General features: G+C 44.4%; 1 protein-coding gene across 2 annotated transcripts in view; it reads left to right on the top strand.

The window, feature by feature from the left end:
- il12rb2l (interleukin 12 receptor, beta 2a, like) overlaps positions 1 to 21,677 on the top strand; it is a 60,066-nt gene extending 38,389 nt beyond the window's left edge. For both annotated transcript variants that reach the window (XM_039770478.1, XM_039770479.1), the window contains 5 exons: positions 3,673 to 3,828; positions 7,106 to 7,240; positions 11,453 to 11,543; positions 15,358 to 15,442; positions 19,643 to 21,677. In XM_039770478.1, the coding sequence (XP_039626412.1) occupies positions 3,673 to 3,828; positions 7,106 to 7,240; positions 11,453 to 11,543; positions 15,358 to 15,442; positions 19,643 to 19,933 (758 nt within the window). In that variant the 3' untranslated portion in view covers positions 19,934 to 21,677. The remainder of the gene's footprint in view (positions 1 to 3,672; positions 3,829 to 7,105; positions 7,241 to 11,452; positions 11,544 to 15,357; positions 15,443 to 19,642) is intronic.
- Positions 21,678 to 27,726: the final 6,049 nt, after the last annotated feature.

Below are 27,726 nucleotides of genomic sequence, written 5' to 3'. Positions count from 1 at the left end.
TAGGTACACCTGTCCAGCTGCTTGTTAACGCAAATATCTAATCAGCCAATCACACGGCAGCAACTCCATGCATTTCGGCCTGTAGACCTTGTCAAGAAGTTCAAACCGAGCATCAGAATGGGGACTGAAGTGACTTTGAACGTGGCATGGCTGTTGGCGTCAGGCGGGCTGGTCTGAGTATTTCACAAACTGCTGATCTACTGGGATTTTCATGCACAACCATCTCCAGGGCTAACAGAGAATTGTCAGGAAAAGAGAAAATATCCAGTGGCTGGCAGTTCTGTGGGTGAAAATGCCTTGTTGATCCCAGAGGTGAGAGAAGAATGACCTGACTGGTCTGACCTGATAGAAAGGCAACAGGAACTCAAATAAGCACTCGAGGTGTGCAGAAGAGCATCTCAAACGCGTCAAACCTTGAAGCAGGTGGGCTACAGCAGCAGGAGACCCCACTGGGGGGCCACAAATAGGCAACTGAGGCTACAATTCACGCGACTTACAAAAATTGGACAATAAAAGATTGGAAAAAACATTGTCTGGTCTGACGAGTCTCGATTTCTGATGGTAGGGTCAACAACATGAAAGCGTGGATCCATCCTGCCTTGTATCAACGGTTCACGCTGGTGCTGGTGGTGTGATGGTGTGGTTGATAATTTCTTGGCACACTTTGGGGCCCTGAGCATTGTTTAAAAGCCACGGCCAACCTGACTATTGTTGCTGACTATGAAGTCGTAAAATCAACTGGAATGTTCAAGCAAATTCTAGAAAAAAAACCCGATCTAAATCCGTTAAGTAGTTCTGTCGTTCGCTAGCTAAGTGGAGGTAAGGAATGCCCTGAGGCTGGCGTGTGAGTGAGGAGGTCCTGCCGCCCACCCCTCCTCTCGCTCAGATTCACGCAAATAAATCGGAGCCGCAAGCAAACTATGACACTTAGCGCAATGAGAGAAGTCACAAAATCAACCGGAATGTTCAAGCAAATTCTAGAAAAATACCCGATCTAAATCCGTTAAGTAGTTCTGTCATTCGCTAGCTAAGTGGAGGTAAGGAATGCCCTGAGGCTGGCGTGTTAGTGAGGAGAAACTCGTCTCGCTCTCACACCCCTCGTCTCGCTCAGATTCGCGCAAATAATTCGGAGCCGCAAGCGAACGATGACACTTAGCGCAATGAGAGAAGTCGCAAAGTCAACCGGAATGTTCAAGCAAATTCTAGAAAAAAACCCGATCTAAATCCGTTAAGTAGTTCTCTTGTTTGCTAGCTAAGTGTAGGTAAGGTACACTCCCCGAAGCCGGCAATTCCACAATTCACGCTCATTCAATACAAATGAAAGTATCGAGAGGTGTACAAAAAAATGGATTGCAATTTTGACCTTAATTGTAATATTTAGAAGTTTTCAAAAGTTTTTAATTCTGATGCTTTAATCAATTTTAATACAGACTGTTCAACAAAAGGATAACAAGAAAAACAAAAGAATATTTTATTTAAGGTTAAAATTTAAATAGGGATTGTTTTGTTTTTTCTTAGTCTGATCCCATTTTTTATAAAATTGGAAACCATTTATATTCTTACCTTTATTTGTAAATGAAGTCCATGCGCCTGTCCTTCTCCACAAAAATCTCTGTCACTTTCTTGTAAATGTCCTCCTTATTTTCCTTTAGTTTTAAAAGTCTTTATCTTCCACTTTGGCAGTCAGTCAAAACAAAAAATAAAAATAAACGGACCGCTGCAGCGCCCTTGACTTGCTGATATCGCTAACTTATTGGGGACCGCTATGAAGAGGATGAAAAATGAAAACGCTGTTGGTCCAGATGACATACCTGTGGAAGCATGGAGGTGTTTAGGAGAGATGACAATGGAGTTTCTAACCAGATTGTTTAATGGAATCTTGGAAATTGAGAGGATGCCTGATGAATGAAGAAGTGTACTGGTGGGCCGATATTTAAGAATAAGGGGGATGTGCAGGACTGTAGTAACTAAAGGGGTATAAAATTAATGAGCCACAGCATGAAGTTATGGGAAAGAGTTGTGGAAGCTCAGTTAAGAAGTGAGGTGATTATAAGTGAGCAGCAGGATGGTTTCATGCCAAGAAAGAGCACCGCAGATGTGATGTTTGCTCTGAGGGTGTTGATGGAGAAGTTTAGAGAAGGCCAGAAGGAGTTGAATTGCATCTTTGTGGACCTGGAGAAAGCATATGACAGGGCTCCTCAAGAGGAGTTGTGGTATTGTATGAGGAAGTCGGGAGTGGCAGAGAAGTACGTAAGAGTTGTACAGGATATGTACGAGGGGAGTGTGACCGTGGTGAGGTCTGCAGTACGAGTGACGGAGGTGGGATTACATCAGGGATCGGCTCTGAGCCCTTTGTTATTTGCAATAGTGATGGACAGGCTGACAGACGCGATTAGACAGGAGTCCCCGTGGACTGTGATGTTTGCTGATGACATTGTGATCTGTAGCGATAGTAGGGAGCAGGGTGAGGAGACCCTGGAGAGGAAAAAATATGCTCTAAAGAGGAGAGGAATGAAGGTCAGTAGGACCACCAAGACAGAATACATGTGTGCGAATGAGAGAGAGGTCAGTGGAATGGTGAGGATGCAGGGAGGTGGATGAGTTTAAATACTTGGGATCAACAGTACAGAGTAATGGGTATTGTGGAAGAGAAGTGAAGAAGAGAGTGCAGGCTGGGTGGAGTGGGTGAAGAAGAGTGTCAGGAGTGACTTGTGACAGACGGGTATCAGCAAGAGTGAAAAGGAAGGTCTACAGGACGGTAGTGAGACCAGCTATGTTATATGGGCTGGAGACGGTGGCACAGGAGACAGAGCTGGAGGTGGCAGAGTTAAAGATGTTAAGATTTGCATTGGTCGTGATGAGGATGGACAGGATTAGAAATGAGGACATTAGAGGGTCAGCCCAAGTTGGATGGTTGGGAGACAAAGTCAGAGAGACGAGATTGAGTTGGTTTGGACGTGCAGAGGAAAGATGAGGGGTATATTGGGAGAAGGGTGCTAAGGATAGAGCTGCCAGGTAAGAGGAGAAGAGGAAAGCCTAAGAGAAGGTTTATGGATGTGGTGAGAGAGGACATGCAGATGATGGGTGTAACAGAACAAGATGACGAGGACAGAAAGATATGGAAGAAGAAGATGGCGACCCTTAACAGGAGCAGCAGAGAGAAGAAGAAGATATGGCGCCTCTACAGAGAAGAACAGCAGAAATAGGCACCTGTTGGGCTCACATGCGCCCCCTTCAGGGCGTCACGGTACTGTCGGCCTCACCTTGTGCCTATTTACTGCGGTTTGACGTCTGATCAACAAGACCAAATATGTCACACACATTCATTAAAGATATTAGCCAGACTGTGGAAAGTCAGGGTGTATAATAAACATGTCTGCAAACCTTATATTGGTGACATACAGAGAGACAGCGACAGGCACGCGACAATCGCTGGCATCAACCCCATCAGTGTGTGAGGAGAGTGCAGTCCGAGGTCAGGTGAGACTCGTCGCTGCCGCACCTCACGTTTCTCTTCAGTCATCTCCTGTCTCTGGTGGGTCGGACTGGTGCAGCCTTTGAACTGCCTTTTTTTTTTTTTGATCAGTTTACATGTCTCGTATTTCTTTGTAAACGTCTGCACTTGTTATTGAATTTCTTCCTAACTCTCCGCTCTGTCCTGCTGTCACACAGCCCCCTCAGCTGGTCCCCCGCTGTCTTCCTTCAGTGTCACCACCTCCACTATCAACGTGAGTTGGGAGGAAATTCCACTGATCCACCGGAAAGGTTTTATCCACGTCTACCGTCTGGCCTGGGGAAAAGTGCAACTGGGCATCACTCCTGTGAGGGGTAAGTATGAAGAGACCACCCGCCGTGCAAAGCAGGACAGTGATGCTGTTGGGAAAGAGCAGGGGTACTCGACTCCAGTCCTGGAGGGCCGCAGTGGCTGCAGGTTTTCATTCTAACCCTTTTCTTAATTAGTGACGTGTTTCAGCTGCTAATTAATGTCTTTTTGAATTCATGTTAATTGATTTGCTCCTGAAGACTCAGACCCCTTAATTGTTTCTTTTTCCTTAATTAGCGGCTCCGGTAGGCTCCTCCAAACAGTGACTTGGGCTCCCCAGTGACCAGGGCTCTCACGCTGGGGAATACACGTCCCAACTCCCGCTGCCTTTCGTGGCCTTACGCGGCGAGTCATCTGCCTTCCGGTCACTCCCGCTCTTCACAATAAACTCAGTGGGAGCGACCACTACGGCTGCTCCCCTGGGTGTCGGCCAAACACCCAGGCTCCCTGCTCAGCTGCCCGCTTGCCTGCGCTCGCTCGCTCTCCTGCTTCCTGCCTTCTCCTGCAACCTCCTGTTCTTTCCTGTTCTCTTCTTGTTTTCTCACCCCCTTAGCCACACACACACACCAAGCACAATTTAGGATCACCAATCCACCTAACCTGCATGTCTTTGGACTGTGGGAGGAAACCCACACAGCCACGGGAAGGACCTGGGAAGCGAACCCACTGCACCACTGTGCTTCCCTTCAAAGAAACATTTTTATTTATTTATTAACATTTTTTTTTTAAATTATTAACACACTACCTTTACAAATAAACAAGATCCATCATAATTATAATGTTCCTTTCCTTCCAGTCCTCCTGGTCAGTGTCAACTTCTGCCTCCCAGCTCCGACTCCTCTGAAGGCTTCCTTTTATGTTGGACCTGAGAATACTTCTAGCACTGAATGTTGGAAACTGGGAATTCTTCTCTCTGTGGCGCCCTCTGTTGGCACTGCCCCATAGTCTGAGAAAAAACAAATTAAGGACACAGTGAAGGGGTCTGTTTTGTGACTAAAGTGGAACTTTCGGCTTTAATCTCGAAATGTCCACTTTAATCCAGTGGTTTATTTTATCATTGAAGCAGACCGTCGTAAACGTCATCTTAAAACTGACCCAGTTCTTAATCGCTACCTGCTTCTGGGGCTTCTACGTAAACTGACAGCAGCATCGCCACACAGAACACGTTGTTACATTTCTGATATTCCAGCTCTCTGTATATTTACAATCCTTAGATTTCTGCTCGATTTCACTTTCATGATGGAATGCATTAAAGTATGTATGTTACTTTTTGTTCGCTTCCCTTACATGTTCTCCCCGTGTCTGCATGGCTTTCCTCCCACAGTCCAAAGCCATGCAGGCTAGGTGCATTGACGATCCTATATTGGCCCGTGTGTGTGCTTGGTGTGTTTGTGCGCACCCTACGGTGGGCTGGCGCCCTGCCCAGAGTTTGTTTCCTGCCTTGCGCCCTGTGTTGGCGGGGATTGGCTCCAGCAGACCCCTATGATCCTGTGTTAGGATATAGCGGGTTGGATAATGGATGGATAGATGGATGTTACATTTGACAGATAAATCGTTAACTTCATGTAAATAAGGAATACTGTTAATACTTACACACGTAGCTCTGCTGCCTCGCAGGGAGTCGTGTTCCTGGTGTTCCCTGCCTTGGAGTTTGCATGCTTTCCTGGTGAATTTCCACAGTGGACTCCCATTTCCTTCCAAAGACATGAAGGTTTGGGGATTTGGTGACACTCAAATGACGCCTGTGTGTGTGTGTGTGTGTGTGCTTGTGTTCACCTCACGATGAGGTGATGCCCCGTCCGGGGATCACTTCTGCCTTGTGACCAACACTTGCTGAAATGGGCACATCTCTGGATTGATGGGTGTAATCATTAAACATCCATCCTTTTCAGAGATAGTGTGGCAAGGTTGTTGTATCGATCAGTACATAAAGAAACCTCCAGGTTGTAATATCAGGATGCCTTCTTTATTATGGCAAAATCTTTGTCTTACAATCCCCTTCGGGTGGCACGGTGGCACAGTGGGTAGCACTGCTGCCTCACAGTTAGGAGACCTGGGTTCGCTTCCCGGGTCCTCCCTGCGTGGAGTTTGCATGTTCTCCCCTTGTCTGTGTGGGTTTCCTCATGCAGGTTAGGTGCATTGACGATCCTAAATTGTGCTTGGTGTGTGTGTGTGTGTGTGCCCTGTGGTGGGTTGGCGCCCTGCCCAGGGTTTGTTTCCTGCCTTGCACCCTGTGTTGGTTGGATTTGGCTCCAGCAGACCCCCCATATTATTAGGATATAGTGGGTTGGATAATGGATGGATTGATAGTCTCCTTCTAGGAACTCTCCTCCCATCCCTCTCTAAGTTCTTTTTATATATTTGTACAGTGCCACCTACTGTCCCAGTTTATAACCATAACAAAGGTGTCCTCATAATGTAATGGCCGTTTCAGGCAATTCATAACGCAGCAAAGCCGAACATTTTCTCACCGTGATGACATCTCGCACTGCCACACGGTGGAATCTTCCAGATTTACGTAAAGTACGCCCGCAAGTATGAACAGTACACGGTTTGCGTAGCAGCAGCGTCTACAGGCGCACGCCTCACTCACGTGAAGTATAAACCCGGCCTTTGACATCTCGAATGACTTCGTCAGAGAAGACCGACAGATTTACGTTGTCTGCCGTTGCTTCACATTTGGATAGCAGCAGTGGATCTGCTTGATGACTTGAGGTGCCGTAAAGATTGCGCAAGATGGCTACCCAAACAGTTGACGGATCCTTCAGTGAATTTCGGCAGGTTTCACTCCCCCTGCCCAAAGAAATCTCACGATGACGCATCTTCGAACAATGTTGCAGTTCTGCAGTGGAGCGTCCATGTCCTTGTAACCTTGGCTTGAGCTAAACTAACGGGTGGGCGCTGCGCTTGGTGTGTTCAGACTGCCCGTATCGTGTTCTATTGCGTCAGCTTCTATCCATTGTGGTTTCCATGAATTAACTTTTTGATTTGCCCTCGTAATTTAAACACCTCATCTTCGCCATCTGCTAGGCCAGGCCTGCTTTTAATTACAAAACTGGGGGGAATGAAAACCTGCCGCCACTTTGGACCTCCAGGACCGGAGTTGGACACCTCTGCTCTAGAGGCTTACTGTTTCTCATTTATAGAGAGAGCATCCATCTAAAGTGTCTCACCTTCAGATATCGGGGGCCACCCTGCTTGTGACGTGAAGAATGGGCGACTGACGGACCCTCGTCTTGCTGCACGCTCCAATTTGCGTGGTCTTGTTGTGTTTCCTTGCAGAGCACATGGTCAACGTCAGCCAGAGGTGGTATGTCATCAAAGATCTAAACCCAAAGGAAAAGTACCAGATCTGGGTGTGTGGCATCACAAATGGACAGGAGGGCAAGTGCAGCACGAGGACACACATCATGATAGGTAATGACATTTGTGGCCTTGTTGAGATTTTTAATGAAATTCTACGCTTGTAAACGCCAGAGGTGACTCTACTCTGTTGGGCCATTAAACCTGCAACTGCTCCATCCTCGGTATGACGTTAATCGCCATCCAGCCCAGCAAGGGGGTCCTTCAGCTTAAAAGGGAAAACTTTGGGGTTGGTGGCGGGATTGGCACTCCAGCCACCATAAAAAAACCTCCCACTGTTCCACTCCATCTGAACTGGTGTGGTGCTGCACTCGGCTCCTAATCTGGGATCCTGAGGTGGTTTGTCATGCGATGGATGCAGCGACCCACTACAGTACAGGCCAAAAGTTTGGAGACACCTTCTCATTCAATGTGTTTTCTTTATTTTCATGACCATTTACATTGGTAGATTCTCACTGAAGGCATCAAAACTCTGAATGAACACATGTGGAGTTTATGTACTTAACAAAAAAAGGTGAAATAACTGAAAACATGTTTTATATTCTAGTTTCTTCAAAATGGCCACCCTTTGCTCCGATTACTGCTTTGCACACTCTTGCCATTCTCTCGATGAGCTTCAACAGGTAGTCACCTGAACTGGTTTTCACTTCACAGGTGTGCCTTATCAGGTTATTTAGTGGAATTTCTTGCTTTATCAGTGGGGTTGGGACCAGCAGTTGTGTTGTGCAGAAGTCAGGTTAGTTGGACGATCATTTATTTTTCAACATGACAAGGACTCCAAACACACCTCCAGGCTGTGTAAGGGCTATTTGACCAAGAAGGAGAGTGATGGAGTGCTGGAAATGGTCATGAAAATAAAGAAAACACATTGAATGAGGAGGTGTGGCCAAACTTTTGGCCTGTACTGTATATTGACACCTGCTCCTAACCCCTCTGTCTCTCTCAGGGACAGATGAGTGGACTTCGTCCGCCTCAGAGGAGTATTCCTGGGTCATTCAGTTACAGCAAAAATGATCCACCCTACTTGACTGTTGGGACGGTGACCTTACTGTGGAATTCTGGAAGTTTTTTCCTTAAGTATTTGTGACTTTCAGTCTCCATTTTTGGAGTAACTGTGGCAGGCTGGCACCAAATAGGGCACAGTCACTACTGTAAAGAGTGTTGGAGACCACAGCTTTCACCAGCAGTTTGGTGGAGTCCCACAGTCATATTAATGGATTTGTAGTGCTTTCCAGAACAGGACACCACCCCTTAACCCACTTCTGCTCTTAATTTTCATAAATCATTATGTGTTAGTTGAATATCTGACCTGGTAACTTGACTCTGAGGGTGAAAAAATAAAGCTCCCGTTGTTCCAGTGTGGTGCTGAGGTGTCACCTGCTGCACTCGGTTCAGCGTGTGGTGGGTGTGGCAAGCCGCTATTAGTGCAGCAAAATGCAGTTGTCATTGGCTAAGTGGGTGTCAAAAGAAGAGTATGACCAGGCCTGTGATTGGATAAACACACTTTGACAAAGGCGCGTTTTATTGGCTAATGAAACCTAAAGGAGATAACAAGCTAGCTAGACAGATAAGTAGAACTTTAATTTCCTCTCAAGGTTAAGTATAGCTTTTCATACAGAAGTTCAACAAAAAGTCAAGCAAAATGACACCCTTTATTGGCAAACTTAAAAGATTACAATATGCAATCGATTGATTACAACTCAGGGGCCTTTGATGCCTCGAAAGCTTGCATATTGTAATCTTTAAAGACTCCATTTCCCAGCAGCCCCAAAGGGGACTGCCCTCATTGGATGGCTGAAACGGGCGCAGGGGCTGCTGGGGACTTGAAAAGGGAGGCTTCCGAGCAGCAAAGCAGCAAGAAAGAGGTCGGTGTTTCTGTGTATCCCGTCCAACGTAATCAATCAATTAATTCATTCAATCAGTTAATATGATAACTACTTTCATCATAATATATTAAAAAACCAACCACATTGTAATTACCCAACCTTGCTAAACAATTTTCAAAGATTGTTTGAATCAATTCATTTATGTGCCCCCCACGATTTTATTTAGTCACATATAACCACGAAAATTGTGGTTAAAGAAAAATGTATTTTTTGCTTAATTTTTGGAGGTCTGGCGGCTGGCCTGATGTTATAAGGTAGTGGTGATGGCCAAATATGTCTTCATTCCGGTAATAGCACGATGGAAGAAGCTGGAATGTGCACAGTATTTTACATACTAGATCCAGTGATGTGTCGTTCGCGAAGGAGCCGGCTCTAAGAGCCGATTCTTTCGCGACTCCCGTCGGGGAGAACCGATTCTTCAGCCGCTCCTGTACAGCTCTGTTGAGAATCCGTGCAGGCAGGGGGGCCTTTATTTTGATTGGCACACAATGCGGCCAATCACAGGCAAAGTTCCGTCGGGGAGAGCTGAATCCTCAGTCGCTCCTGCTGAGATTCCATACAGGCAGGGGCGGGACTTTATTTTGATTGGCACACCATGCAGGCAATTACATGCAAAGAAAGAGTCTTCTCAAAAACGGGACAAATAATCACGGAGAGTAGAAATCGCATCAGCCCATCCAAGCTGAGGCATCTGATATTTCTTTTTTTTTTTTTTCCTTTTTATTAATTTTATTGCAATCCATACAAAGCAATCACGTTTTTACAAAAAGAAAAATTGAGTTAAGAACCACCCCTAGCATCTGATATTTCTGAATGCCAACCTGCATTAAAATCTTTTATCTGAATTATCGTAATGTTAAGACTTTGCCCTTTATTTACTTGATTTGGTTACTGTGGTTCTGTGTTCAGTTAAAGTTTTGATTAAAATGTTAAATAATAGTTATTGTGTAATTTTAGTAACAAAAAAGGCATAAAAATAATGCTGTTATGAAAACACTGAATAAAAAAATTCTTACCAAAACACAAACCATTAATAATTGGTAAATTAGGCTAAAATACAAGGCTCCAAGTAATACTAAATGAAGAGCCATTTGGAAGTTGTAAGAGCTGGCTCTTCTAAGGGAGCCGAGCTAAAAGAGCCTTAAAACTTTGAAAAAAGCCAAACCTCCCATCATTACTAGCAACTCCGCTGACCAATGAGGAAAGACCGCCTACCAATGAAAAGTGTGAGATTCCAATCATGTGATTTAAATGCCACGACTGCGTGATTTAAATGGCAGGTGGTGTTGATTCGTGAAAAAAAAAAATATTATGTAAGTGAAGCTCAGGAAAAATGAAATCTAAAGATCATTAATTATTGGGGCGCCATCATTTTCTCAATTTGCCAAAAAACTTGAAAGATGCAACATACAAGGTTTTTCCACAGTTGGTGAGGGCTGCCAAGGTATCTTCTTTATGGCAGGTGTGATCGCGGTCTCAGGTTTGGACCTCCCAGGTGAACGTGGCCGTAGGCGCGTCAGCTACACAAACGAGTTCAACACCGCGATCAGCTAGGGATTGATCCGCCGATGCTGGCTCCTCACGCTTGGTTTCGATTACTTGAATCAAAATCGGAGTGTGAGAAGTCAGACTCCAACTCAATGATAACATTTAAAACATCGTCCACAGAGTTTTTTTATTTTTTGCTTTACACATTTGCTTCGATCTCTCACGGGATGTCGATATAATTTTTTCCGTCGTTTGCTCTACGGCTACTCAGGAGAGTGTAAGGAATCTCGGTCAAACCAACGAAGCTAACTTTCATTCCAACAAAGAGAGTCAAACTAAAAGAAGACGGTGGGGTTGGGTCACTATTTACAGTTGATTACCACCCTCAATTTTGACAAAAGAAAGAGTTAAAAGGCAACTCGGCCCATTGGCTAAGGACGAAGAGCAGGCAGTCCAGTCCACTCCGTTGTTACGACTTTTTGTGGCCCTTGACTGCCCGAAAATCCTCACACGTACCTCAAATTTAAGAGAAGGTAAGGAAAGGGCAGGGCGGGGGACCTCCTGGGAGCAGGCGTGCCACAACACAACACAACTGGACCCCAAAGTAGCAAATCAGAGCAAGACTGCGCTCCCCCAGTAGGACTCAGTCAGGCCATTTTACAGATGAGACCTAAGGGTCCTCTGGCAAAACCCGGTGAGACTTGAAGAACCGAAATGTCCAAAGACGAGTGGTTAGGGGCAACAGCACTGGCAATGCCAACTACAGAACGCTGAGTCCCAAAGGTATAGGAGCCCCCAAGGTAGAATGTTTAAGTCTGCCAGTATCCAGCCATTATGATCTGTTTTTGTTTTTCTTAAATTTATAACATGCAATTATTTATTTGATTTTTAGGGGATGCCTTTAACCAAGGCCTGCTGGGGTTATTTGCATTCATGTTTCTTGTCTTCATCATGCTCATAGTGGCAATGACCTTTCATCAGAAGTAAGCATTTTTATGTTTTTCTTTATTATATATTAGACTGTGTATATTTAAAAGGGTACACTGGGAGCAGAGCACCACACACACACCTCAAGCAGTGTACATATTCGTCCAGTTGACAGCATCTGCTTTCTTATCCCTTAATGAATTAACTTTAATGGTGGGGGAGTGCGGGTGCCCTTCATTAAAGACCTCTCTATTACACGTTGCATCTGAAAAGCCTACAGCATTGTGGAGGGCCGCTGTCGGACCCCCACGGCCTTTTTGTCCCACTTCCATCTGGTAGAAAGTACCATAGCATCTCACCTCGTCCTGCCAAGTTCTGCAGCAGCTTCTACCCCATTAGCTGTCCAGGCTCTATGCCAAGCCCCCAACCCCGCCCCCCACCATGCCACAGATCTGCTCCTAGTATGTCATTTAAAGTTCAACAATACTTTTGTTATGACCTATGTTTGTTATTAACAAAGGAATTAAAATGTATTTGGTTCCAAAAAAAATGTAAGAAGTTTGCTTCAAATCATAAGACGTAGACAACATGGACTAAATTACAAAGTAGGACTTTAGGGAGCTTTGGAGCTCAAATTGATGTCATTTTGGAGAATCTTGTTGAACCAAATAGACGAGTTTGTGCGGATGAATGGCCTGTTTTTGTCAAAATTGATCTAATACTCAAGTCAAGTCGTGCTAAGCGGCTCTACTGTCATGATATTAACTCTTTGAGGGCTGAATGTGGCGCAACGGTTTCACACAGAAATCAACATAAAACGTCTGTTGCTGTGTGCCGTGGCCACCCGTTCGCAGTCCCATGGGTGGCATGACAGCTGGCAGGAATGCATAGCAGGCTGGCTGCCAGGCTGTCTTCATGGGGTTGGGGGTGGCAGCGGCATATGTGGTCACAGTGCATCACAATCTTGTCCTTGGAAGTGGAGGTCTTCCGAGGTGAATGTTGCCCCATCAGCTACACAACAGGGTTCAGCACCACGATCAGCTGGGCACTGATGAGCTCATGTGGTACCTCCATGTTTGTTTTCAATTCAGTGATAATATGCAAAATGTCATCCATGGAGTATTTTTGCTTTATGCATTTGCTTTAATCTCTCGCCCGATGTTGATGCCATTTTTGCTGTTGTTTACCCTTCACTGCTCCCGTGAATGCAGGGAGACTCGGTCAAACCAATGAAGCTAACTTTCCTTCTAGCAAAGAGAGTCCAACTATAACATAACAGCGGGTATGGTCACCGTTTACAGCCGAGTACCACCGTCAACTCCTCCTTTTGACAACAGTCGACATCCGCTGTGAAAGAGTTAATACATCATATTGCAGCATACAGTGGCATGAAATAACATTCTCAGGACTGCGGGGCAAGTGCAAGACAGGTAAACTATACTATAATGTAAATAGACAAATAAAAAAATAATAGGTGAATAGATAGTAAAAAAATACATAATAACAACAATTAATAATAACAAATACATATATATATATATGCATGTGTGTGCGTGTGTGTGCGTGTGTGTATATATATATATATATATATACAGTGGGTATGGAAAGTATTCAGACCCCCTTCAATTTGTCACTCTTTGTTATATTGCAGCCATTTGCTAAAATCCTTTAAATTAATTTTTTCCTCATTAATGTACACACAGCACCCCATATTGACAGACAAAAAAAAAGAATTTTTGAAATTGTTGCAGATTTATTAAAAAAGAAAAACTGAAATCTCACATGGTCCTAAGTATTCAGACCCTTTGAACCCTCAGTATTTAGTAGAAGCCCCCTTTTGAGCTTATACAGCCAGGAGTCTTCTTGGGAAAGATGCAACAAGTTTTTCACACCTGGATTTGGGGATCCTCTGCCATTCCTCCTTGCAGATCCTCTCCAGTTCTGTCAGGTTGGATGGTAAACGTTGGTGGACAGCCATTTTTAGGTCTCTCCAGAGATGCTCAATTGGGTTTAAGTCAGGGCTCTGGCTGGGCCATTCAAGAACAGTCACAGAGTTGTTGTGAAGCCACTCCTTCGTTATTTTAGCTGTGTGCTTAGGGTCATTGTCTTGTTGGAAGGTAAACCTTTGGCCAGTCTGAGGTCCTTAGCACTCTGGAGAAGGTTTTTGTCCAGGATATCCCTGTACTTGGCCGCATTCATCTTTCCCTCGATTGCAACCATTCGTCCTGTCCCTGCAGCTGAAAAACACCCCCACAGCATGAAGCTGCCACCGCCATGCTTCACTGTGGTGACTGTATTGGACATGTGATGAGCAGTGCCTGGTTGTCTCCACACATACCACTTAGAATTAAGGCCAAAAAGTTCTATCTTGGTCTCATCAGACCAGAGAATCTTATTTCTCACCATCTCAGAGTCCTTCAGGTGTCTTTTAGCAAACTCCATGCGGGCTGTCATGTGTCTTGCCTCTCCTCAGTGTGTGGTGCTTCTACTAAATACTGAGCAAAGGGTCTGAATACTTAGGACCAGGTGATATTTCAGTTTTTCTTTTTTAATAAATCTGTAACAATTTCAACAATTCTTTTTTTTGTCTGTCAATATGGTTTGCTGTGTGTACATTAATGAGGGAAAAAATGAATTTAAATGATTTTAGCAAATTGCTGCAATATAACAGAGTGAAAAATTGAAGGGGTCTGAATACTTTCCGTACCCACTGTATGTATGTATGTATATATATATATGTATGTATGTATATATGTATATATATATATATGTATATATATATATATATATGTATATATATATGTATGTATATATATATATATATATGTATGTATATATATATATATATATGTATGTATATATATATATATATATATGTATGTATATATACTGTAATATAGATATATAGATTGATAGACATACAGGATAGGCACTGTGAACAACTGTCCACTTTTAAAGTGAATGCTTCAGCGGTATTTACATATAAAAATGGTGAATTCATAAAAAAGCAATGCACAAGAAAAATGAGCCTAATAATTAAAAAGGAATTCCCATGTACTTTATGGGTGCGACACATCAGGTTTTGGATGTGGAACTTTAATAATAATAATAATTCTTTACATTTATATAGCGCTTCTCTTACTACTTAGAGTGCTTTATGGCGTGAGTGTGGAGCCACTTCAACCGCCACTAATGTGCAGCACCCACCTGGATGATGTGACGGCAGCCATTTTTGTGCCAGTATGCCCACCACACATTAACTGTTAAGTGGTGAAGTGGCTAGAGAGAGAGCCAATTAGAGACGGGGGATGATTAGGGGGCCTAAATGACTAGGCAGTGGTGGTCAATTTTACCAGGACTTCGGGATACACCCTTCTCTTTACGAAGCACGCCATGGGATCTTTTATGACCACAGCGAGTCGTGACCTCAATTTTAAGCCCCATCTGAAGGACTGAGCCATATTTACAGCACGGTGTCCCCCATCACTGCACTGAGGCATTGGGATCCACACTCAGACCACAGGGTAAGCGCCCCATGCTGGCCTCACTAATTTTAGTCACTAGCACAGAGGACCTCGGTGTGGATCACAGGGCTGATCTCGGGCCTAAGCACCTCTTGCTCTTCTCATTATGAATTTTGTACTTCAGTACTTACTCAACTCTACCTGTGCTGACGTTTGGAGGTCTGACCCACTTTCTGCTTTCCCAATAAGTTTATAAACTGTTATAGCACTATTTCATTCATTTTATGGATTTTGATGGGGTCGGGCATCTTTAGAGTAACAGCTCTCAAACTCACTAACCTGGTTTGTTGTGGATGTCATAATCAGTGGCTGTTTTTTTGAGTATTTCCACTTTCTTCCCTGACAGAATTCGGGAGTGGGCTTGTCCGTTGATTCCTGTGTGGTGCTACCAGAAAGTCCCAAAACCAGTCAACTGCCAGCCAGACTTGGAGGTGAGGTGACAAAACATTTCTACTTAATACACTCTGCATATAAACAAATAATGGACGATTGCTTTCACCAGCCGTCAGGGACTCATCAGTTAGAAATGTATTTATAGCCTATTAGCCGAAGCACCTGCTGTTGCCCGGGTGTATTTGTAAAGTGGGTTATGGAGAGAAAGGCAAACGTTTATGTGTTTTATTTTTTTTTAAATAGTGACCCAATGTTGTCAATGACCGTGCAGGCTGGGAGCACTTCTGGGTCATACAGAAGCTCCCTGAAACAGGGAGGTCCATTCTTCACAGTGACCACCTCCACACACCCCCTGCGTTGGCACCCAAGGACCCCGACAAGGTTGCTTTGCTGCACTTCAACTCCCAGGCAACCTTGTGGGTGTCCAGACTGGGCTTCAGCCAGGGGAGCACTGGCACCTCTCGTGTTAGGGGGCAACATGCTCAGAATATCCATTTGTTCCTTGTCCATCCATTATCTTGTCATCCCAGCTGGGTTGTGCTTCTGTTCTTCTTCTCCATCCATTATGGCATCTTCTCTGACCCCATTTTTGATGTCAGTCCATCCTGCCCGGCACTTACATGCTTATTTATCTATCTATTGTATGTGTCTGTCTATATATATGTATATATATACTAGCCATGTGCACCCAACTACGTTGCGCGTGTTAAAGTTGTCTGTGAAGGGCTCCCTGTTTAAACGCGGCTGCCAGTTGTGAACTGGGCCCTTCTTCGCACAGCATTATGATTTTTTATAAGGGAAACAAAATTACAAAAGAAACCCCTTGGATATTGATTCGATAAGAACAGCCTACTCAGAATCACTGTCCAAATAGTAATTATGTGGTGGTGTAGGAGCATTTCTGCTTCTGTCCGTTCACAGTCCGTCTCGTTTTCACGACGCTGTCGTTTCCTCTCACGATGTCTTCTCATCCTTTCTCCAATCTCGCAGGTTGCTTTGTGGCAATCCAAAGAGTAAGGCAATATACACGGAGCAATGGTTATAAAAGGGGGACACATAGGTATCCAGGCTCTTTAAAGCATAAATAGGGATCACTTCACTGACATGTGAGCAAGCCACGGTACAACTGTGAGACGCGCAGCACTTGCCGGCTACAACGTAACAATAATAATTTCCAGAACGTGCTGTTACGTTGTCATTCATTATACCCACTGTCTTTCTTTCATTCATATGTTACGTAGGCACGTACCTTTTATCTTTGGCAATCTCATTCTCTAACCAGGCCTCAGGAGCTAACCAGCGTAACACTGTCCACCACCCCTTTTGTTATTCCGGCACATTGTTGACATCCGTGAGTAACAACAACATACTAAACTGGACGGTGGTCTACGCATGCGTGAAATTTGCAGACAATCAAAGATCAAGATCTAAATGAAGATCTCATTAGTTAATTTAAAGCACAACAATTTGTTTAGTTTGAATGTCTGTGTTTTGAGGTGTGACTGGCGTACTACAGTCTTCAGTAGTATAAGCCTGGAGGAGATTCTTAATGCAATGCCTGTGTTTTAGCTGTCTCTCTACTGCCATCTAGTGCTTCTTCTAATTCATTCGCGGACAAACAAAGATCAAGATCCAAATGAAGATTATCACTTTATCCACATTTTGTTATGTTACAGCCTTATTCCAAAATGGATTAAATTCATTTTTTTCCTCAGAATTCTACACACAACACACCATGATGACAACGTGAAAAAAGTTCACTTGAGATTTTTGCAAATTTATTAAAAATAAAAAAATTGAGAAAGCACATGTACATAAGTGTTCACAGCCTTTGCCATGTAGCTCAAAATTGAGCTCTGGTGCATCCTGTTTCCCCTGATCATCCTTGAGATGTTTCTGCAGCTTAATTGGAGTCCACGTGTGGTAAATTCAGTTGATTGGATCTGATTTGGAAAGGCACACACCTGTCTATAGAAGGTCCCACAATTGACAGTTCATTTCAGAGCACAAACCAAGTATGAAGTCAAAGGAATTGTCTGTAGACCTCCGAGACAGGATTGTCTCGAGACACAAATCTGGGGAAGGTTACAGAAACATTTCTGCTGCTTTGAAGGTCCCAATGAGCACAGTGGCCTCCATCATCCGTAAGTGGAAGAAGTTCGAAACCACCAGGACTCTTCCTAGAGCTGGCCGGCCATCTAAACTGAGCGATTGGGGGAGAAGGGCCTTAGTCAAGGAGGTGACCAAGAACCCGATGGTCACTCTGTCAGAGCTCCAGAGGTCCTCTGTGGAGAGAGGAGAACCTTTCAGAAGGACAACCATCTCAGCAGCAATCCACCAATCAGGCCTGTATGGTAGAGTGGCCAGACGGAAGCCACTCCTTAGTAAAAGGCACATGGCAGCCCGCCTGGAGTTTGTCAAAAGGCACCTGAAGGAGTCTCAGACCATGAGAAACAAAATTCTCTGGTCTGATGAGACAAAGATTGAACTCTTTGGTGTGAATGCCAGGCGTCACGTTTGGAGGAAACCAGGCACCGCTCATCACCAGGCCAATACCATCCCTACAGTGAAGCATGGTGGTGGCAGCATCATGCTGTGGGGATGTTTTTCAGCGGCAGGAACTGGGAGACTAGTCAGGATAAAGGGAAAGATGACTGCAGCAATGTACAGAGACATCCTGGATGAAAACCTGCTCCAGAGCGCTCTTGACCTCAGACTGGGGCGACGGTTCATCTTTCAGCAGGACAACGACCCTAAGCACACAGCCAAGATGTCAAAGGAGTGGCTTCAGGACAGCTCTGTGAATGTCCTTGAGTGGCCCAGACTTGAATCCGATTGAACATCTCTGGAGAGATCTTAAAATGGCTGTGCACCGACGCTTCCCATCCAACCTGATGGAGCTTGAGAGGTGCTGCAATTAGGAGGAATGGGCGAAACTGGCCAAGGATAGGTGTGCCAAGCTTGTGGCATCATATTCAAAAAGACTTGAGGCTGCCAAGGGTGTATCGACAAAGTATTGAGCAAAGGCTGTGAATACTTATGTACATGGGATTTCTCAGTTTTTTTTATTTTTAATAAATTTGCAAAAACCTCAAGTAAACTTTTTTTCACATTGTCATTATGGGGTGTTGTGTGTAGAATTCTGAGGAAAACAATGAATTTAATCCATTTTGGAATAAGGCTGTAACACAACAAAATGTGGAAAAAGTGATGTGCTGTGATTACTTTCTGGATACCTATATATGAGGGTCACTTGATAAGTTCAGTAAAGTTCTATGAGATGGCATCACAATTCATTTGGTGACATCACGGCTAGCAAATGCTGTTCTTCAAACTAGGTCAGGTCAATTTTCAGCCAGCAGCAACATGTTTTTTTACATTCTGCAGACGTCTGAAGTGAGCATTGTAGCACAGCCAAGATTGGCACACTTAAAAATGCTCTTTCACCAAGACAGCATGCCATCCCACAAAGTGACCGTTGTAATGGCAAAATTGCACGAATTAGGCTTTGAATTGTTTCCTCGTTCACCCTTCTTTTCGGAGTAGGCACCCGTGAGACTTCTTTCTGTTCCTAAAGATGAAAATTTGGTTCAGTGGGAAGAGATTATCATCGAATGAGGATGGAATCACTGCCATTAATTGCTTATTTTGCAGCCTTTGAGAAAACCTACTTTTTTGACAGGATGAAAAAATTGAAAACTCGCTGGACCAAGTGCATTGCCCTCAATGAAGACTATGTGGAGAAATGAAATCGATTTTTTCCAAACAACGGTGTTTAACTTCCTTTTCTACCATACTTATCAAACAACACGTGTGTGTGTGTGTGTGTGTGTGAAATCAGTAAAAACAAAAATTGCTTATCATCTGGTTAGCTTAGTACAGGGTGGTCCAGATCTAATTATGCAGATCCAGATCGTCTGGACGACTTTGATTTATGCGGGAACAATTCCAATTCAGCGCGAAGACGATTCTTCATGTCGTCAGCTCGCACACTTCTCGATGGTCCGGGATTTTTCTGGTGATTTTCTATGTAATAAACGTAATAAGTTATAGCGTAATGAAAATTGCATAATTAGATCTGGACCACCCTGTAAAATCAAGGCCTAGATGTGGGCTCATTGGTTGGGTGAGCAGCCCTAAACGCACGCCTCTTCAAGTTGGCGTTGCACGTGTCTCTTGTGATCCACTTGTCATTTGACTGCTGACCTCTCTAATTTTTTTCATCTCCCCCACTATAGGATGACAGTCATCATCACATAAATTTCATGTCCACAGCTTTGGGATCTTCTTTGGGAAATATCCTGACTGACCTGGAAGTTGTTGAGAGGCCCGTGACTACTGAAGACCCCACTCTCTCGGAGACGGCAGAGGAGGAGGATGATGAGTTGCACAAGGACTACAGTATGATGAACAATTCAGACTTTGTCCCAATTTCACAGCTGCCAGAGGAGGAGGCTATGGACTGCGATTGGAAGCCTGTCATATCAGGATATGAGAAACACTTCATGCCATCTCCCGATGAAATTTAGCACCGGGGGGGTCACACTTTGATTAGGGGGGGTTCCTGTTTGAGTTCTGGAGTTCGTCTTCAGGAAGCTCATTTCTTAATGTGAGTGTCTACCTCATGCAGAGATTCTTCAGTGTGCAGTTGGCAGCCCTAACTGAGACTGCTGAGGTGAATGCAACACACAGGGTGAGAGGAAGACCTCGGTTCAAATCGGGGTGGGGTGGGGGGGTCCTCCTAAGGCTATACAGAGTTATAGTACTCCTACACCAGAGGGGGAAAGACATGGTCTGTATAAACGGAGTGACAGGAGTGCCCCCTACTCATCGGGGCTTCTCCATGTTACAGCAGGATGCAAAAGGTTAGCCAGGGGCAATCAGAAGTCTATCAAAAGTTTGGTTGTGGATAAATAAACCAAGAGGCATGGCACACGGCCTGACCAACAGAAAAAGAAGATGTGGGGAGTGGTGATGGCCATTGCAGCTTTTTAAGTATTTATGTAAAAGGATGATGATAAGGGAAAGGGAAACCAGAACAGACCTTGCCCAACTTGAGCAGAACTTTAGCATTTAGCATCTCGCAGACAATTGAACTGCCATTATTATATGTTGGGTGGCACCTACCAACTCGGTCAAAACCTTTTGGTGTTTACAAAAACATTTACATTTTATGGAAGTCCAACGACAAAAAACAAATTAAACGTGAAGTATTTTTGCTTTGTGCCCCTGTCCCTCACCATAACCTATCGTCTATGGCTGAGGAGTGAAAGCTTTAGATTAGTCAAAAATTTCAATCTCCGGTTTTCAATGGATCTCGACATTTTAGGGTCCCCACCAGAGGACTTTTAGCCTGCTTCGTGAGCCCCTGAGTTTTTTTTTTCAAATGGGTGTAAAAACAGGAGAAAGTCTTTGAAGGATGTAAATTCACTAATTGAAAGTTACGAGATACATTCTGAACCAATCCGAGTGCCAAAAAAAAAAAAAGTAGGTGCTGTTAGCAGGAGTCTGTCAGGTGTGAGCATTCTGTATTTCAATTCACATTGACCAATCGGGCACGAGTCTTCAGAGGGCGACTGGAAGACAAGGACGCAGTCACAAAAATGAACCAGGGGGACAACTAAACGAAACCTCTAAGCCAGTGTTTTTCGACCGGGGTTCCAAGGAACCCAAGGTTTCCGTGAGTGCTAGCCAAGGGTTCCGCCGAAAAAGTCCTAATGATATAGGATATACTGGTGGATAATTGCACAGGGTTCCGTGAGCAAGGTAACCATTCGCACAGGGTTCCACTCCAACGAAAAGGTTGAAAAACAGTGCTCAAAGCCATGAATCGCCAAGTCAGGGGGAGTGCAGGGAATCCAAAAACCAGAGAAACAAAACAAAGAGAACTTTTCGAAAAGGTTTGAAGGATCTGGGGGTCTGTGTAGTCAGATAGGGAAGCATACCCATGGATGACCTTCTACCCCAGGGGTACCCAACTTTGGGGTTTACATTTCGCCTACTCGGGTTAAATTTGCTTAAAAAAATGCTAAAGTCACGAAGATCTCAATTGGTTTCCAAAGATGACATGAGACTTGCTCTTTCAACAACTGTGTCAGGAATATCCAAAATTGTACGTGAAAAGCAAGAACAAAGGCCTGTTGGAATGATGAGTTCTCATCGACTCAATGTGTTTAGATCTGGTGTAATGGTTTCTGCTCATCGTTACCTGTTTTTAAATATATAGAAAGGCATTATTATTATGTGTGATGATTATTGTTACTGTCATTTGAACTTAAAAAAAAAAAAATGTTAAAAAAGATATTTTAGAATATCCCCTTTGTTGGTCACTTTATCATGGGAGAAGTATAAACTCAAAGTAATGAATGAAACAGGGTGGGCGTAAAATTACTTTTGGAAAATTGCCACAGGATAAATGGGGCAAAAAAGGTTGGGAAACCCTGTTCTTACCCATTACCATCATGATTGACAGGCCACAACCTCTAAGGACACACCCACTCTGGGACGATTCCTAGCAATGAGAATCAACATTAGTGCCGTCGGCATGGCGTCCATTTAAAGACCCAAATCAAAATTAAAACTATATTTCAAAAACAACTGAACCCAATGGAGACCTTAGGGCTGTGTTAGTCAACCATGTGAGCTACTCAGGTATGCCATGGAAATAAAGGTGTAAGACCCCTGGGCACAGACCTGAGAGGGATACACTCCTCAGGTGGTTGACACCTGTTCAAGGTGGAGAAGCCGGCATAACAGCAACTCTGTTATCACTGTTGTGCGGACACAACACTTGCAGAGCACTTTGGACACTTCTCCTGGTTGCTAGAGTCCATCTGCCTGGGTGTGTGGTCTCACAGAGCCTGGGAACAGTGGGCATACGAGTTGCCTCTGACCCTGGGTCATTGAAGTGAAGCTGAGAGCTAACATCACAATATTATTGAAATTGTTCACTTTATTCTTTTTACTTTCTTGTATACTGAATTATAGGGAAAGTATTGGAATCATCCTAAAATTTGATTTTGAGATTCTGATGAATCTCGATGTTTTAGACCTCCCTGTCCCTGAAAATACCATTTTTGGAATTATGTCTTTGTGTGTGTGTGTTAACACGATAACGTGAGTACGCTTTCACTTCAGTCAACCAAATTTTGCCTACAAGTATTAGCTACAAAATGTAGATTTCTATCCACTTTTGAGCTATTTAAGCTAACTGGAAATGGTACTTTACCTGAAATGTTCCCCAAAAATATTAAAAATGTGATAATTTCACAACCTATTATGGTAAAGCACCACGTTATAAGCATTTTTATCCCTTTGAATTCTTTTGAAAAACGACCAGTTTTCGAGATAATTGCAATTTTCCGTTGATGTTCAAATTTTAGTGTAACCCTGATATTCTGTATATGTATTTAATTATCATTTTTTCATGGTTCCACAAGCCATACTAACCCCTACATTCTCTGCTGTTTTTTTCTGTGGTGGCAATCTGTGCCACCACCACCTGATCGGGGCACCATGCAGTTCTTGCATTGATGAATTGAAGGCCAGAGGGCCACATGATCAGCATCATTTAATTCTTCCAGGTGAAGCCTGAACACCATAAGGCCTGATTTAGATCATTTATTTAAGGGTAGAATGCCCAGTGGGGCCTGGGTGGTCTCGTAGCCTTGGAACCCCTGCAGATTTTTTTTTTCTTTTCTCCAACCCTCTGGATTTTTTTTTTCTCTCCTCCTGGCCATTGGACCTTAAATTATTCTTTGTTAATTAGTATTGCCTAGTTTAATTTTTATGTTTTTCTTTTTTCTTTCTTCATCCTGTAAAGCCCTTTGAGCTCCATCATTTGTATGAAAACGCGTTATAGAAAAACATGCTGTTGTTGTTGTACCAGTCAGTCAGATGGCACTGAGTGAAAAAAAAAAACGGAAGTGATTTCAAAGCGCTCGGAAGGAATCCTTATGAACACAATAAGGATCTTCAGTCACATCCACCTAGACATTGGAGTCCATCAATCACCTTACAGATATGACATTTCCACGTAAGCATACAAAGCTTATGTAAAGCATTCGACTCAGTTGATCGAGCTGCCCTGTGGGACATCCTGCGGGTTTGTGGGATCCCCTCGAGGTTGCTGGATATCATGGCCGGCCTGTACACTGGTACTGTGAGTGCTGTGCAGAGTGGACGCACAACCTCTGTGTTTTTCCCAGTTGATTTTGACATTCATCAGCGGTCTGTTCTGCTCTTAATCTGTTCAATGCTTGTATGGACTGGGTGTTGGGCAAGGTCATGGGGTCCTGTGGGGCATCTGTTGGTGAAGAAAGATTCACTGATCTTGACTTTGCTTACAATGCTGTGATCTTTAATGGAGGCTCTGATTGAGACTTTTCGAAGAGACTGAGTGAGGGGTCTGAGTGTCTGGGCTTGTGAAGGTCCTGATAAAAACCAACATCCAGGCCCTTAATGACATCTTAGGCATGCCCATCAGCAGGGTGTCTGTCTGCGGAGAGAGTGTCGACCTCGTCAAGAGGTTTACTTACTTTGTTAGTGACATTCATGTCTCTGGTGACTCTTCCTATGAAGTTAGTAGATGGATTGGGAGAGCATGGGGGGTCATAAGGCCACTGGAAAGGGGTAGGGTGTGTGATGCTCCTGATATCTCTGCAAAAGGACGAAGGTCCAAGTCTTCAGAGCCCTGGTGCTTCCTGTCTTACTATATGGTCGCGAGACATGGATGAATACTGGACTCCTTTGGTACTTTCTCTCTATGGAGAATCTTTGGGTCCCGCTGGTTTGACCTTGCATTGTTCATGGAGTCCCAAATGAGGTACATGACCTGCATTGTGAGGGAGCGTCATTTATGGCACTACGGCCATGTGGCGCGATTCCCAGAGGGTGATCCTGCTCGTAAGATCCTCATTGTTATGGACCCAAGTGGCTGGACCAGACCAAGGGCTCGCCCACGTAACACCTGGTTGCGGCAGATAGAGGGTCATTTCCGGAGGGTGGGACTGGACCGCATGTCTGCCTTGGGGGTTGCTAGCTGGGATCCCAAGCTGTTTTGTCATGTAGTGGGTGCGGAAATACACTGTACCAGTGCATGCTCCCCAACTTGACTTGACTTAAATTCATCAACATGCCTAAAAATGTATTCACTGATGCATCTAGAGTTTAATTATATAGTTTCAAATTTAGTGTAGGTGGCATGGTGGTCCAGTGGTAGTGCTGCAGGCTCGCAGTAAGGAGACCAGTGTTTGCATTCCAGGTCTTCCCTACATGGTATCTGTGTGTTCTCCACATGTCAATGTGGGATTCCTGCCACAGTCCAAACACGTGCAGGGTAGGCATTGACCTACTATATGCAAACGTTAAAGACGCATACAGCGCCACCCCACTGCCTGCGCTTGGGAAAGCAGATCATAACCTGGTTCTGCTTCAGCCTCAATACAAACCAAGAGTGAGGGCGCTACCAACAACCACACGCTCATTCAGGAAGTGGTCCCCTGAGGCAGAGCAGGCTCTGAGAGACTGCTTTGGAACTACAGACTGGGATATATTGCTGAGATCACATAGTGAGAACATTGAAGAGGCTGTTGAATGCACAACTGATTACATCAACTTCTGTATGGACATTGTAGTTCCAGTAAGAACAGTACGCTGCTATGCTAACAACAAGCCATGGATTACAAGTGACATCAAGGGCCTTTTGAACCAGAAGAAAAGGGCTTTTAAAGGTGGTGATAAGCATGAGCTGAAGTGCGTGCAGAAGGAACTCGAGTTCAGCTCAGGGCGGCAAAAGAGCAGTACAGGAGAAAGCTGGAGCAGAAGTTGCAGAAAAACAGTATGAAGGAAGTGTGGGATGGGATGAAGATTATCACTGGCTGCAGCTCGAAGCGGGGTGCCGCAATCGAGACAGATGTGGAGAGAGCAAACCAAATGAACAACTTCTTTAATAGGTTTGATCACAGTAACCCACGCTCACCTCGGAGTACTGCATCCTCCAACCATCCTTCTGCTGATACCAGCATAGGTGAGACATCCCCACCCACAATTACAGCAGCCCAGGTGAGCAGAGAGCTGAAAAGACTTTGTGCCAGCAAAGCAGCGGGTCCAGATGGTGTATCGCCACGATTGCTGAAGGCCTGTGCGTTGGAACTGGGGAGTCCTCTACAGCGCATCTTCAACCTGAGCCTGGAACAGGGAGAGTCCCGAGGCTTTGGAAAACATCTTGTATCACTCCTGTCCCAAAGGTATCACGTCCTAGTGAGCTGAATGACTTCCGGCCTGTTGCTCTGACGTCACATCTGATGAAGACCATGGAGCGGCTGCTGCTTCACCACCTGAGGCCACAGGTCCGTCACGCCCTAGACCCTCTGCAGTTCGCATACCAGGAGAAGGTGGGAGCGGAGGATGCCATCATCTATATGCTTCATCGATCCCTCTCCCACCTGGACAGAGGCAGTGGTGCTGTAAGAATTATGTTTTGGACTTCTCTAGCGCCTTCAACACCATCCAACCTCTGCTCCTTAGGGATAAGCTGACTGAGATGGGAGTAGATTCACACCTTGTGGCATGGATTGTGGACTATCTTACAGACAGACCTCAATATGTGCGTCTTGGGAACTGCAGGTCTGACATTGTGTGCAGCAATACAGGGCGCCGAGGGACTGTACTTTCTCCGGTCCTGTTCAGTCTATATACATCAGACTTCCAATATGACTCGGAGTCCTGCCACAAAAGTTCGCTGATGACACTGCTATTGTGGGCTGCATCAGGAGTGGGCAGGAGGAGGAGTACAGGAAGTTAATCAAAGACTTTGTTAAATGGTGCGACTCAAACCACTTACACCTTAACACCAGCAAGACCAAGGAGCTGGTGGTGGATTTTAGGAGGCCCAGGCCCCTCATGGACCCTGTGATCATCAGAGGTGACTGTGTGCAGAGGGTGCAGACCTATAAATATCTGGGAGTGCAGCTGGATGACAAATTGGACTGGACTGCCAATACTGATGCTCTATGTAAGAAAGCTCAGAGCAGACTATACTTTCTGAGAAGGTTGGCATCCTTCAACATCTGCAGTAAGATGCTGCAGATGTTCTACCAGACGGTTGTGGCGAGTGCCCTCTTCTACGCGGTGGTGTGCTGGGGTGGCAGCATAAAGATGAAAGACGCCTCACGCCTGGACAAACTTGTTAAGAAGGCAGGCTCCATTGTAGGATTAAAGTTGGACAGTTTAACATCTGTGGCAGAGCGACGGGCACTAAGCAAACTCCTGTCAATCATGAAGAATCCACTGCATCCACTTAACAGTGTCATCTCCAGACAGAGGAGTAGCTTCAGTGACAGACTTTTGTCACTGTCCTGCTCCACTGACAGACTGAGGAGATCGTTCTTCCCCCACACTATGCGACTCTTCAATTCCACCTGGGGGAGTAAATGCGAACATTAATTTTATTTTAATTCTTTTCATTTTTATTACTATTTAATTTAATATTGTTTCTTTGTATCAGTATACTGCTGCTGGATTATGTGAATTTCCCCTTGGGATTAATAAAGTATCTATCTATCTAAACTGGCCCTGGGGTGTGTTTTGCCTGGCACCTCTCCAGAGTTTCTTCTTGCCTCAGCCCTGTGTTAGGTGGGATTGGTTCCAGCTTCCCCATGACCCTGGTTTGGATTATGAGGGTTAGAAAATTACACAATTTCCCAGTTTAAAACCCCTTTATTCGCCCATTCTTCTACTTCAATAATTGCATTTTATGAAGTGTATATCTAAAGTTTTTACCACTGATCCTTAATGCTCCATCATCGGTGTGTAACAATTTACCCACTCCTGTCCATATTTTAGAAAAACTATAATTAATAATAATATTAAATAATAATAAGATACACATATTATCTTATGGAAAACCATTCTTTAATGTATACAATCCAGAATATCCGGAGCCCACCCTTACCTGCATAGACCGTTACAAAAAATGATACATTTTTACTGCTATTCCTAAATTACTCAATTTAATTAAAAGTCCTTCCTTTCGTGACATATGGTTTTTCAAAGAATACCGCTATTACACAATTGTTATTGACCTGTAATTTTCTGATAACATCTTCTTGACTTTAAGCAGCACACGACTTCTGCCTTTCGTAGATGAGGAAGCCAGTAGGACGAAACGGGGAGGCTCACTAGGAAGATACCGGCACCCCTGTCACGTGACAGGGGTGCGCCTTCTATCCGCGCCGTCCAATTGGATGAAGGCAGATTTGAAGCCTCTACGGCGGTCGCGCGGGGTTAAGGAATATTGGCCAGGCCTCCCCTGTGACGAGAT

Source organism: Polypterus senegalus, chromosome 12 (genome assembly GCF_016835505.1).
Source record: "Polypterus senegalus isolate Bchr_013 chromosome 12, ASM1683550v1, whole genome shotgun sequence".
NCBI classification, from domain to species: Eukaryota; Metazoa; Chordata; class Cladistia; order Polypteriformes; family Polypteridae; genus Polypterus; species Polypterus senegalus.
The sequence above is the reverse complement of the archived record's forward strand: the minus strand, read 5'-3'. Positions and strand labels throughout refer to the sequence as shown.